Source organism: Podarcis muralis, chromosome 13, assembly GCF_964188315.1.
Source record: "Podarcis muralis chromosome 13, rPodMur119.hap1.1, whole genome shotgun sequence".
NCBI lineage: Eukaryota > Metazoa > Chordata > Lepidosauria > Squamata > Lacertidae > Podarcis > Podarcis muralis.
Window position 1 is genome coordinate 12,605,722 of NC_135667.1, and position 13,804 is coordinate 12,619,525.

Sequence of the window (13,804 nt, forward strand, 5' to 3'; positions counted from 1 at the left end):
GGGGGGCCCCGAAGCGTATTATAAACACGCACGCACACGTATGCAAAGCAAATTATTTTTACTATTGGGGAATCGTTTTCTCTCCTAAAGGGCGATGTGATTGGGGAGAGGGGTTGCCATGGTTTCAACTCTTGGTGACGTCACCGGAAACAGGAACAGGAAGCGGCCGGGGCCATAGAGGCAGCGGGGCGAGAGTGTTTCCGAAGAGGCAGCGAGGACGTCAAAGGTAGGCGATCCTATTCAGGGTCTGTTCCGAGGGCCCAGCAGGTTTTGTTGCAGGGAAGGACGATTCTGGTTTGGAGGGGGTGGTATCTTTGTCCCTCCCCACTGGCTCCTTCGCCTGAAGCTGCAGTTCCCCTCTTAGTGACAACAGCAACGAGTCCAGATATTATATCGATCCTATATCTTTTTCTCCCCCTCAAAATAATAATTATTATTATTATTATTATTGTTGTTGTTGTTGTTGTTGTTACTATTATTATTCTGGGGAGAAGAGACAATGCGCATTATTACTTTGATTCTCCCTCACGTCGGTCCAAACAATGTGCTGCATGTAATGCCGATTATATGCTGAAAATGAGCTCTTCTTCGTGCTTGGAGCACCCTGCCTTTAGACCTGACACCAGGCCTCCAAGCAGGCTTGACAGTGAGCAAAAGCTGGTACGTGATCAACCCAGCAAGAACGTTATTTGGAATACGTAGCAGCGGTGGCTTAGGAAAGCTTGATGGTGGAAAGTGTCCTCTCCGCAAGCCTTCGATGGGGTCTGTGGGTCAAGGGAAGAGAAGGAGAAAAGAATGCAGTCATGGGATGCATGAGTTGGATTGAAAGGAGGGCCAGGCTGGCCTAAGATGTTTTGCTGCAATCAGTAAAATAATAATAATTCATAATAATAAATCTGTCCCCAATAATCATTGCATATAATAGTACAGCAGATATCAACAACAATGGGCTGCCACAGCGCTCACAATAAGCTACTTCTGCCTAATGGTACTGACAACCCTGAGAAAGGAATAGGATCAGACTTTCATAACTGTTAGGGAAGCTGAGAATGGGGGTGCTTCGAAGGTGTCAGGGGAGGCCCCATGACAGCTCAGAGACTGTAGTTTGGGAGAGCAGACTGAATGTTTTATCAGGTCTGTAGGTGGGAGACAGGGCATATATTGGTTTAAAGGGCTATTTGATAAGATTCCTATGTGGATTGTGAGGGGCAAGTTGATTTGAGGATACAGAGAAATAGGTAAACGAGAAGCAGGGAAGTGTGAAGGTGGATTTGTTAGATGATCAGAAATACTATTACACAAGTGAAATGGATAGTTTTATCAGGGTGTGCAAGTTGTGTGGGATTGGGACAGAGAAGAGTGTCTTAGGCTGCTGTTGACATTTCATCCTGCATTCTATATGATGCACTTCACGTTGTTTTGGAGATAAGGAATTGAGGCTGAGACCTTGCAATTCATCCTAAACCACTCCGGGAATCTTTAGCTGACATGATCTACAAACCCAGGGTCCTCTTGGGTTCCATTTCAGTGTTAGCCCCTAACTTGAGAAATGATTGTTTTATCAGAGCTGGAAGGAGGCAGGGTGCATTGGAGAAGCTTGTGATTTCCTGGGAGTCACTGGAAGTATGTAGAAGGGTCAAGCTGCTTAGGTCTTCAACCTCTGGTTGAGGTTCTCTTTTAGTATCTGTCTACGCCTTCTTTTCTCCCTTAGGCAGCGATGAGCACCCCTGGGGGGCTAGTTACCAACCGCGGACGGCGTTTCAAATGGGCCATTGAGTTGAGTGGTCCAGGCAGTGGGAGCAGGTATGTACTGAACTGGAGATCTCTATATCGTCTCCTGGTGTAAGCAGTTAGCGTGATTCCAGGGGTAGCTCTGTCTGTGGCAGGTATATGGATTTAGCTCAGATATGACCCATGCCTTTCTCTTGCCAGAGGCCGGAGTGATCGGAGCGGTGGCCAGGGAGACACCCTCTATCCCATCGGCTATTCAGACAAGCAGGTGCCAGACACAAGCGTCCAGGAAACGGATCGCATCCTAGTAGAAAAGGTAGTGCAGTGCAAGAATTGGGGTGGGGTGGGGGTGGCCACTGGATCTCTTGGTTTTCTGTGCTGTGCAGAACACTGGAGCCAGATACCCTCTTCATGTGAGTTTTGAAGAAGGCAAGGTGAATGTGAATAAAGTTTGCTCTTTGATTCTACTTTCTTTTCTCTTCCACCTTTTCAGCGCTGCTGGGATATTGCTCTGGGCCCCCTGAAGCAAATCCCTATGAACTTATTTATCATGTACATGGCAGGCAACACAATCTCCATCTTCCCCACTATGATGGTCTGTATGATGGCCTGGAGGCCCATCCAAGCACTCATGTCCATCTCTGCCAGTAAGTGTGTTTTTATCCCAAGCTTTCTTCATTTCTTGCCTCATGGGATTTGTCTGTGATCCCAGTTGAAAAGACTGCATTCTGGGAATTTGAGGAAAATGCAAAATAGTCCTGTACACACCAACAGAAGGGATGGTAAAAGTGCTCCCAGTTTGGATTGCATCAGTGTACATGAGGAATTGAAGGATTCCTCCAGTGAGGGAGGGTTCTTGCACATGCATAGCTAGACATAAGGGGCAAGGTATGGTGGTTTGGTGCAAGCAATGGTTATTCCCGTTTTTTCATACAATCCCCAAATGGTCATCCAGGAACAGTTGTGTGAATGAGGTATGTGTGCATGAATTTATCCGCTAGAGATGTACAGGGTTGCTGCAAGAATAAATGCGGTGGGAATTTATATACAGTATATGGCCCTGCGATCCTCTAGAGGATAACAAGTAATTAGGAGAAAGTAATACAAAAATGTATAAATGTACATTTGTAGTGGTGGTTTGGACTTACCGGGTAAAAGGTGCAGATCTCAGGGGTTCTTGCAAATCTATTATTGAAGTTAAGCAATCATCTAGCACCAATAGAAGTGGAGAATGCTATGCACTGTGTAGTTTGTTTTAAAATGCTATACATAGGCCTGGAGAATTCATATACAGCGTTTCATCTGAAGTGTGGGTGTTCAGAAGTGGATTCTTCAGTATAAATACCTAATGCTTGATGAACCTTCTGCTCACTAACTTTCCTCAACAGCAGGAAATGCTTAACTGGGTTCATCCATTGTCATGCGACTGAACGGTTAAACCCTCTAGGGTAGAAATTCATGGCTAGGTATCTTTTCTGTCTCTGTGTGGATAGTTTTCTAACATGCTAACAGATGTTAACTCTGTTGTAGTTAGTACTGTACCTTGCTTGACTAAATATTCAGAAGTGAAAACAGGCCAGCAAGCTGGACCTGTGCTGCATGTTTGTGGTCTGCCTCTGACTTATTTTCTGCTGTCCCCACAGCCTTCAAATTACTTGAGAGTTCAAGCCAGAAGTTCCTGCAGGGCCTGGTATACCTAATTGGCAACCTTTTAGGGTTGGCATTAGCGGTTTACAAATGCCAATCAATGGGGCTGCTGCCAACTCATGCCTCTGATTGGCTAGCTTTTATTGAGCCACCCGAGGTGAGTATGGAGGGTCTGACATTTTGAAGAATATGTGTTTATGAATGGAGGTGATCTTCTCCCTCCCCACTCAGATGACATGTTCTAACTGTCCATGGTGTACTCTAAAAGGCTGGGGGGATGGGGATGTTTTGTACCAATGTCCATGGAACAGCACTTCAGTCGCTTCTGGATTCTTATTGCTACAAAATCTCAGTGCTTAAAACTAAAGCAGTGATGGTAGGATGTTTAACATAGTCTTTGTCCCAGTGCTTGGGGGCCTTATTTTAAGGACCGTGAAGCTATGATGATGCTTGCTCAGGTTTATTGACAACACTTCCTTCTTTTTATGGCCAGCGCATGGAATTCACGGGTGGGGGTCTAGTGTTATGACCCAACCCAGTTCCAGAAACCAACTGCTGCTTTAGATGTCTGGATCGCTACTGTAGAATACTCGTCTGCCATCACTCCTAATAAGACTGCTGGGTCCTAATTACGTGGTGGTGCTATGTGGAATAGCAGATGAAGATGCAGACAGAATGTGAAAGACTGATGTTCTCTGCCGAGGGAGGAGCAGAAGGCTTATCCTGACATGCTCTTTTCACCTTCCCCGTTGTGGTGAAAGCAGAATAAAATGTTATGCACATGTGTTTCAATGTTTACACCGCTTTCTTGAAAATGGGTACAGGACACTTTACATGCTGATAAATTCAGCATTCATTTTCATGTTACATAATGTGTACATGTATTGATCATACTTTGTGATGGCACACATTCAGGTTCTTACACTCTCCATTTAGAAAAAGAGCAGGTGCCAGGTGAACTCTAGTGCTGGAGAGCCAGGGACAGTAGCTAGTACAGGGCTAGATGAGCTGGTATAAGGAAGGCGGCTTCCTCTGTTCCACATACCGTATTTACATGAATGTAATGCGCACCTGCATGCTCTGGTCCATGGGGTCACGAAGAGTTGGACACGACTAAACAACAACAATGCACACCTTTTTTGCCAAATTATGTCATGAAAATGAGGGTGCACATTAGATTCGATGGCATATTACATTCAAGTAAATACGGTGCTCCTGGCTCTTAATAGTCTGGAAAAGGGCATGAGGCACTTGGGGTGAGAGGTGACGCTTAAGTGCCTTGAAAATATTCACAATTAGGCACTATTGTTTCATACACAGCACACAGGGGGGCCCTTCAAATATTAGTCAGATGAAAAGGTAAAATATGTAGAAAAACCATGCCTTTGAGCACCCCACCTTTGCCTGCCAATTGTGCATAGTTCCAGCTTCTGGAGAAAGCTATGCATGTAGAGGCCTGTGCAGAAAGGGTCCCTAACCTGACAGCAATATTGGGAGGGTCTCTGTGTTGCCAGAGGCATGGCCCTGCATCTCCTTTGTCTAGAATAGACAGTCTCCCCACCTCCTATGACATAAGAACTCTGGACACAACACCTGTCTTCAGGATTAAGCTTCGACTTACTGCTCAACATCCAATCTGTTACCCGTTCCAAGCACCAGTCTAATACCTCAGCTGCCGCCTCATCCTGATGGGAGAGAGAGCTGTATGCTATCTTGAGTCCCGTCAGAGAAAAAGATGGAGTATAAATAAATAAATATATAACTGTGAGAGCCAGTGTGGTGTAGTGGTCAAGAGCGGTAGACTCGTAATCTGGTGAACCGGGTTCGCTTCCCCACTCCTCCACATGCAGCTGCTGGGTGACCTTGGGCTAGTCACACTTCTCTGAAGTCTCTCGGCCTCACTCGCCTCACAGGGTGTTTGTTGTGGAGGAAGGGAAAGGAGATTGTTAGCCGCTTTGAGACTCCTTAGGGTAGTGATAAAGCGGGATGTCAAATCCAAATTTTTTGTTTGTTTGTTTGTTGTAAAAGAGAGCTAGGTTTCATCTGCATATTGATGATACTTCATTCCAGCTCTCCTGATGACCAACATCATATACATGTTAAACAGCGTGCAGGTGAAGATAGAACCCTGTGAGACACCACATGACACCTCCCATGGTGCTAAACAGTACCCTCCCATAACTACCGTATTTTTCCTTGTATAAAGACAACCCCTATTTTTTGGGACCCCAAATTAAGTAAATGGGAGATTGCCCAGAGTTGTTGGGCTATTGTGGGGGGGGGGGGATGCCTACAATTGCTCTGACTGCCGCTGCCATTTGTATGCATCGCCTTTATTCTGGCAAATGTCATCAACCAGGGCAGCCAAGGCAGTTTCAGTGCCATAGCCAGACTGGAATGGACCCAAGTATAGGTCTATATACCAGAAGCTAATCAGTTAACATTTTCACGAAAATAGCGAGTATAGACTGAATGAATACGACATAATGAATCATCACAACTTCAAAAAAAGAATTATATATAAAAAGTTTATTCTTTACATAATTCAGGAAGCAAAAAATCACACCCCAAAACTTGATGCTGTATGTAAACAAGGTCATCCCCCCCAATAAATTAAAAGACCTCCCCCAAAATAAGAGGTGAGGAACTTAACATGAACTTCCCTTTTAAAAGAAAAGTGGAGGAGAGGCTGGAGCTGAATCTGCTTTAAGGCTACCCCCAAGAGGAGTGGTCCCTGCATACTATACTTGAGCAAAGTGGTGGGAGGAGGAGGAGAATTAGACATCCGTCATTGAAATTGGGTTGGACAAAACAGCACAGCACCTTTTCCAGTGTTTGCTTCTGTAGGGGTAGGAAGGACTTATTTCCCAACACTCACAAAATACAGCAAGTTGTGGGTCCTCAGTATAGACACAGGTAGGGTCACAATAGCCTTCTCTGGCCCAAGCTTGAGGGAAGAGAAGGGTAGCCACTTGGGAGCAGGGAGGGCATGTTACAAAGGTCAGGAGATATTGCTGCTCTACTTCTCTTTCTATGGTTTAGAAAGGAGAGGCTGCCGTCTCCTTTTCCTCTCAACCTGTAACAGCAACCAGACGCTACAGTGAAGGACCTGGCAAATTGGTCTAGCTTCCTTGCCCAGATAGGAGTGTGAGGACCATAGGGAAAAGAAAGTAGAACAGTTATGTATGTCCCTCCATCAATATGCCACCTGCAGCCTGGCTTAAGAGTCAACTCTTCCCCCCACACCCAGCCAACAATTAGTTTGAGTTTTGGAATCCCTCAAGGGATTAGGGTATGAGATAAGTACTGTAGGAGTCAGTTCCATCTTCCTAAATGCTGTCCCTCCCCTTGATTTCAAGGGAAATAAAGCAGAAAGACTTTGGCACTGACCAGAAGAAAGTGGCACAATGGAGGCTGCATCTCCCTCCCTCTAGGTCCTCCAAGCAGCAATCATTTCTCCTCTTCTTGATTCAACAATGAAATGTAACAGTCTCTGCAGTAGGAGGACCCTGTTGCTCCATTTTTGTCATGCCCACCAGAGGGCAGAAGCAGTAGTTAACTCTTAAGGTGGAAGCAACCTACGTTTTTGCTCTGTTTAATCCCTCCAAAGTAATACTTGCCTCACTAGTCCTACGCTTTTTAAAGGGAAGATCCAGCCATCTCCCAGCCCAATCCAGTCTAATCTCCTTTCGTGACAAGCTTATGCAGTTTCCGGCATGTACCTTTACGGAAGGCATGGGGAAATGTCAACTCTAGTCTCCAAATAGGGGAAATAACCCCATTTGAAGAACCCCAAACTGCCACAGGGAAAAGAAAGCATAGGAGGTGTGACACTGATAGCTGCTCTCCTTGGGAGATCAAGTTGCAGGTGGTGACAGGCAGGAAGCAGATGTCAATTTGACAGAACAGAGTCTATCAGGAGGAAGCCCTCCTAGTTCCCCTAGGAGTAGATAGTGATGACTTCGCTGCCACCACCCCGCACAAGCAGCACACGCTCCAGCCCCTCTGTAAGGACCTCCAGGAATTCCATATCTGCAGTTAGAAGGCAGTCAAGGAAATAGCTCTCTCTCTCTCTCTCTCTCTCTCTCTCTCTCTCTCTCTCTTATACACACATACCCTAGTCCTGCTGCCACCTCCAATCCTTCTTGCATCCCAGCATAAGACAGGACCCTGCAGAAAAGGATACAGTTCTCATCACCATCAGGATTACGTGGTGGGCCTGGCATGTTGAGCAGTACCAGCTTGGCATCGTGGGACTTGTTGACTATGACCTCATTGAGCTTCACAGCTGTGTGCATACGTCTCACGTTGGACTGGTCCCTGGGTCGTAGGAAGGAAGAGACAAATTGTCACTAAGACCAGGCATGCCTATGGATGTACACTTGCAGGAAGTTTTGGCTCAGAGATCTGGCTTCTGGAAAACTGGAGAAAGCACTAAGACACATATGGATTGGAGGAGGGAATGGATACAATATGGCAGCTGCAGCAATCTAAGATGCCAACAGGGTCTGGACCACACTGGAGATGGGAAACAAACTGAATGACCTTATGCTGCCAAAATAGAAGCAGTGGAAATAATGTAACATTTGATGGTGTGGTTATTGAAGCAGCTGGAGCTGTGAAGAAGTAGAAAGGACATTTGTCTCTTGACTCCTAACCCTAAAGAAAAGTGTCAAAGGTGGTCTTGCCACAGAGAAGCAGAAGTGTGACCCCAAAGCATGCTAGGATTGAACAAAAAAAAAAGAATAAGATTTGTTACTATCCAAGAGGATTCAGGAAGCCATAAAATGCAGGACAGAACTTCAGGAAAGAGTCAAGTGAACAGAAATGGGCTGAAGTGTCCTGGGACTTGGCAGATTCTTACGGCCGCATGTTGAGCAGATCCTGGAAGTTCTCCAAGGTCTTGGGTTTGTGCCCTCGGGATGCCATGTACTTGTCCTTGGTCCACGTCATGTGCACCTTTTCCTGGTAAGTCTCAGTCTCTTCGTCATCATCTGAGCCAATGCTCGTCAGCCGCAGCATCGAGTTTCTGTCCTTCACCAGCTGCGCCTGTGTGGGGAGCACCTAGGAAGATCAGTGAAGAAGCAACTAGGAAGTGCTAGTCTTTCAGTCCTTCCCCTTCCCACTTGTCCCAGCCCAGTTCACCTCTCGGTCCCGCTCCGTCTTTGAGAGACGCATTTGCCGCAACATCTGGCAGCGCTGCTCCATCATCAGCGTGCGCTCATAGGTGTAGGCAGAAATGTCGCTGTCATGCTGTTGGGAGACAAAGTGTAAACTCATACACAGAGTGCGGCCAAGGCGATCTGTCCTCTGGCCAGCTCTGGTACATTCAGAGTGCACAAAAATGCCCAGATTTCTTCCTAGTGCAACAAAATGGCAGAACTGGATGCATGCATTAGTCTGTGTGCCTTTCTCTAGGAATCTTCACAATTGTAGATATGCTCTGAGCAACAGAATTTTGTGGCTTACAAAGCAAGAACTAGTAATTTCTTTGAAAGGCAGAGAACAGGTAAAACAAAGATCTGAGTAGCTATGCCCTGTGGCTAGGGAGGGGAGGGGAGGGGAGGGGAGAGATGACAGGAAGACAATTCACAATTTGCCTGAAGTTATAGGTGAACACTGAAAAAAACAGGGGGCATCAGGGTATGGTTTCTAGTAGGTAGGGAAGAGCTTCTTATATCCAACATATGTCCAAGCCCTTGCCTCATTTCTCTATTAACCAATCAATCTTCCAAGTCCTGCCCTTGACTGTGTGACGCCTAAGTTGCTGACCACAGGAAAAACAAAAACCAACTAATGCCCCTAACCCCTCCTGGCTTCCTCTGCCTGTTTTGTCTCTCACCATTTCCACCACTTCTACCTCTGCCTCAATGCGGAGGTGATAGAGAAAGGTTGCTAAATCCTTCTTCATCTGGATGCTGTTATCCTCCAGCTGGGCTACAGTGAAGATGCGGATTCTGCATTTACGCCACACCTTTAAAGTGGGAAAAGAGAGTTAGCAGCCCCATCTACCGATTTACCTTCCCCTCTGATTCATCTCCCCCAGTGATACCCCCCCCCCCCGCCGCCAGCACCTTGTGTTGCTTGAGGAGGAAAGGGAGTAACATCAGCATCCCACCATCATGAACAATCCACCAGACGTCAATGCTCCCCTCGGGGAAAGGATCTGTATTGCTAGGGAAGAAGGACACGTTCTTTGCCACAAGCAAGGCGAGGTGAGCAGCTGTAGTCACTCGGACAGTGCCTGCAGGGTAGAAAGAGAGAGTAATGCAATATGGATCCCTTGACCAGGAAGCCCTCGCTCTCACCTCCCTACGGGAGAGGCCTTACCAATGAAGGTTTTCCAAGCACGGGCATCCTCACTCTGGCGCCAGGCGTTGGGCCAGCCCATGACAACCGTGTTGTGCTTCATGCCACCCAGCCCACAGGACTGAATGAGGTGGGAGATGCCCTCTCGCACTTTGGCAGCCACCACGATTTGGCAGAAGCCTTTCACCCGCTCTGCCTCCATCAGGTGCTTGATGGTCTGAAACAAGAAACATTAAGGCTGCTAGAGGGCACTAGCATGGAGAGCACTCTGTGCCCCAACCCGGTGAATGCTTTGCCACAGTGAAATCCTGTGTTGCTGAACTCCAACTCACTTAAGTTGGTTAAGTATTTAAAAGATTGTCCTTCAGGGTCGAAGGCATTATGGAGACGGGATATTACTGAGAAAATGGTCTCTAAAATCAATATACTGGAGGTTTCTGCAGCAGGAATTAATACGGCAATGGAGTTTAATCCTAGGTATTTCCATGTAAAGCAAGGAGAGATCCCTGTCTAAAACTCTGGAGAGTCACTGCTATAGTCAGTGTGAATGATACTCAGCTAGAGGCAACAATGGTCTGACTAGTATAAGTCAGCTTCCTACATTTCTTGCATCTGCTGAATATTGGAAAAGAATAATCCCATTTCATTATGCCTGAATGACCACAACTGTCCTCTACATTTAGGATCAGGAAGTAGGGCTTCTAAGTCTGATGGCCTGACTGCCAGATCAACCCCAGTGCCTACACCTCCTATTTGACCTATGAAATCCAGTGAGTAGCAGTGGGCTTCACCTGCTCGGCAGCCAGTGCATCACTGTAACACTCCAGGAAGTTGCCCACCATGACGGAGCCCACAATGGTGAGGCCCTTTCCAGCTTTCAGCTGAGAGGCAAAGGTGAGCAGGCGCGGATGCTTCACGTGCTGATCCTCGTCCAGCTTTAGCAGCACCAGCAGTTGTGGCCTAAGAAAGAAAAGAAAGTCCAAAATGCACATACAAGGAGCAAAGTAGCAGGTGGGTTCAGGCTGCCACCCAGAAGAGCGTATTTGTGTGCATGTTTGGAGCACTCCACAGCACATGCACACAAATACAGGTATGCATGCACAAGGTCTCTGCATGTGGCACACACAGCCCATGGCAAAACAAAGAAGCATCAAGTCTCTTCCTACCTCCAGTTCTTGGTGTGGGGTGGCCCCGCCTCAAGACGCAGCAGGGCGAAGCGGGCTGCGCTGAGGGACAGGCCACGGATGCCATCGCCCCACTCCTTCTCGGCCCTGGGGGATGCAGAAAATGTTCAGCCAAATGAGCTCAAGGAGAGCCAAGTCACTCAGTGCCCCTCCTTTCCAGAAGCATTGGCAGAGGGGGAAATGCAGCCAAGGCAATCATGCAGGAGGCAGGAGGACAAGGCTGCATCACAAAAGAGGCCAGGTGTGGTGACTTCCACCCTCAACATTCAAAGAAAGGGATCATGATTCCAAGCCTTCATGCCCTCTGACCTGCATTTCTCACAAAAAGAAAACAAAAATCCTGCAACTGAAGGTAAGAAGCCCCAAAACTTCTGGCTGCAACCGTCTATTTCCAGAGCCTGAGCCTTAAAAAACCCACAACCAAACCTTCACCCTCACGATCTCAGCAACAGTTCCATAAAGGAAATGATTCTGCTCTCACCCAACTGGAGACTGAGTGAGTGTGATTGCAAGGAATTCCCCCTGCTGTTCCCCGGCTGTGGAGTAAGAGGCTGGATAAAGAGGGCTAGAATCCTAGAGCTCTGGAAGGTTACAGACACTCACCCATGGTACTCAATGTATTTGTAGATCATTCCAGCTATCACCATGGCAACAATTGCATAATACCAGGAGGAGATGAACATGAGTGCCACACAGATGCTCATGCCCATGAAGGAGAGTGCCCTACAAGAAGAGAAAGGGGGAAGGGAGGAAAGCATGCAGACTATTATTTCGTTTGCTATTTAAAATGTGAGCCCAGAGTCTAAGGGTGCTGTATTCCATTTAAGAGAACCTTTTGTACTTGTCAGCAGACATACCAAATACACAGGGCAGGAGTCCAGCCCCTATTCCCTCATTTTATGCTAACCCCATTCCTTTTGCACAGCAGGACGTAGAACTCGGGAGTCTGAATTTGCACACACACACACACACACACACACACACACCGTTTGTAGTACCCGCCAATGTTCTTCCTCCTCCCACTCACTAGGTAGTGTGGCCCTCTTACCAGTGATAGTATCGGAAGCGGGGTCTCCAGTTGGGGCTGCGTAGCAGAGTTTGTAATGCGCAGGCTAGGTTGACAAAGAGATAACACATCAGGAAGAACCTAGGGGAGAACACAAAATAGTCTCAGCTGTGTACAATTCCTAGAGACTCTAACCCATGATAAATATGGCACTTACATGGAAAGGATGGGTGCTACCATATCCAAAGAGGCAATGAGGATCCCCAGTTCTGCAATGCCTGCTGTCAGAAGCAAGGCCCACGTGGGTTCTCCATTGGCTTTGCCATGGCCAAATACCTAGAGTGAATAAGGAAACAAATTACTTGGGACAACCAAGTTTTTTTCCAGCAGCAAGTCAATTAGCGGTTGTCACTCTTACCCGCAGGAAGGGTATAATGTTGTCCTTGGCTATGGCTTGTAGCAGTCTGGGTGCGCCGGTGAGGCTCTGCAGCCCAGCTCCACACGTGGAGAAGAAAGAACCGATGACAATGACCCAAGGGGAGGGCCAGGACAGGGTCCCGACCACCAGATTCCCTTTCACTGTATCACCAAACCTATCCAATAGAAGCAAAAGTGAGGCCATTAGGTATCTGTCTAAGGGCTAATAGTGAGAAGTACAAAGATCCAGCAGAAACAAATGGTCCAGCACACAGAGAAATCAGACGATGCAGGATTGGATCCAAACTAGGTTAGTTGCATTTGTTCCACTGGTTTCAAAAGGAATAGATGCAACTAACTTAACAGTACAATCCTATAAGTTTTGTCAGTTCAATGTGACTTGCTCCCAGGAAAGCAGATATAGGATTGCAGCCTTAGTTTTCTCTCCAGCTTCCTTTCTGTGGGTTGGATCCAGGCTAACAGCATGTACCCAGCATGGCTGAGAAATGAGTGGGCCAGAAATATGTGCCAAAGGGTTGAGACTCTGCCCCTAAAAATGGCCCCACATTTTTAGTCACAATGACGCATCTAGTCCAGCATCCTGTTCTCACATTGGCCAACCAGATGCCTGTGGGAAACCCACAAGCAGGATTCAAGCACAAGAGCAATCTCCCATCCTGTGGCTTTCATCAACTGGTATTCAAAAGCACTAATGCCTACAGCTGTGGAGTCAAAGCACAGCCATAGTAGCTAGTAGCCATTAACAGCTCTCTCCTCTATGAATTTGTCTAATTTGCTTTTAAAGCCATCCAGGTAAGTAGCCATAACTGCCTTTTAAGAACACAGCTTAAAATTTGAATCCAAAATAGAAATTTCACATCTGATTTATATCTGAGAACTGTGGCACTAGGGAAAGTTACTACTTACTTATCTCTGAGCACGACACCTTCCACACATGCCCCAAACAGCACTACGTTGCTAAGATCTGATGTGTCAAATGGTCAAGGAGCAGTAAGATGTTCTTGCAAGAAAGCGAAGGATGCAAAAGGGCAGCCATCCTTCCCACACAGGCACCAAATTCCTCCATCCCACCCTTATCCACCCCTTGCTTATTTGACCCTACATTTGCCAGGAAGGATACACACAAAGGAGGTGGTGAGAATAGCCAGGATGGTACCAATGGGGATGGATTTCTGGGCATCCTTCAGGTCTCCAGAACGATTTGATCCAGCCATGATTCCTGTGAAGACAAAAAAATAGATTTTCTGAGGGCAAGAAAACAAAATTCTGTGACCAAAGGAGGTACTGCTAAGAAACTATACTGAACCTTTGAATAATTTTTGCATATGATCTATTACCCTGATGTAAAAGAAAATAGTTGATCTTATGCTGGGCAATATGAAGAAAGATGATATTGCATCAAACTGGGCCATTAGAGGGGAACAGCAGCAACAAAACTGCATCCAGTCCAGCTCACAGCTGGGGCAATATTAAGTCCTTACTCCTAGGC

At 46.7% G+C, this 13,804-nt stretch overlaps 2 protein-coding genes across 4 annotated transcripts in view; one reads left to right on the forward strand and one right to left on the reverse strand.

The window, feature by feature from the left end:
* Positions 1-46: 46 nt before the first annotated feature.
* Positions 47-4,164, forward strand: EMC4 (ER membrane protein complex subunit 4). The gene is made up of 6 exons (XM_028702955.2): positions 47-226; positions 1,712-1,803; positions 1,933-2,047; positions 2,225-2,378; positions 3,375-3,535; positions 3,872-4,164. The coding sequence occupies exons 2-6, from the start codon at positions 1,718-1,720 to the stop codon at positions 3,905-3,907; spliced, it is 552 nt and encodes a 183-aa protein (XP_028558788.1). The 5' UTR covers positions 47-226; positions 1,712-1,717; the 3' UTR covers positions 3,908-4,164.
* Positions 4,165-5,892: 1,728 nt separating this feature from the next.
* Positions 5,893-13,804, reverse strand: part of SLC12A6 (solute carrier family 12 member 6) — a 45,220-nt gene continuing 37,308 nt past the window's right edge. For 2 of the 3 annotated variants that reach the window (XM_028701580.2, XM_028701579.2), the window contains 15 exons: positions 13,436-13,534; positions 13,222-13,279; positions 12,296-12,470; positions 12,095-12,213; positions 11,920-12,018; positions 11,475-11,594; positions 10,854-10,958; positions 10,479-10,647; positions 9,709-9,904; positions 9,453-9,622; positions 9,221-9,352; positions 8,524-8,631; positions 8,243-8,427; positions 7,565-7,698; positions 5,893-7,410 (listed from right to left, as the gene is read on the reverse strand). In XM_028701580.2, coding sequence (XP_028557413.1) covers positions 7,319-7,410; positions 7,565-7,698; positions 8,243-8,427; positions 8,524-8,631; positions 9,221-9,352; positions 9,453-9,622; positions 9,709-9,904; positions 10,479-10,647; positions 10,854-10,958; positions 11,475-11,594; positions 11,920-12,018; positions 12,095-12,213; positions 12,296-12,470; positions 13,222-13,279; positions 13,436-13,534 — 1,961 coding nt within the window. In that variant the 3' untranslated portion in view covers positions 5,893-7,318. Of the gene's footprint in view, positions 7,411-7,564; positions 7,699-8,242; positions 8,443-8,523; positions 8,632-9,220; positions 9,353-9,452; positions 9,623-9,708; positions 9,905-10,478; positions 10,648-10,853; positions 10,959-11,474; positions 11,595-11,919; positions 12,019-12,094; positions 12,214-12,295; positions 12,471-13,221; positions 13,280-13,435; positions 13,535-13,804 lie in introns of all 3 variants that reach the window. The other variant, XM_028701578.2, reaches the window with a different exon arrangement.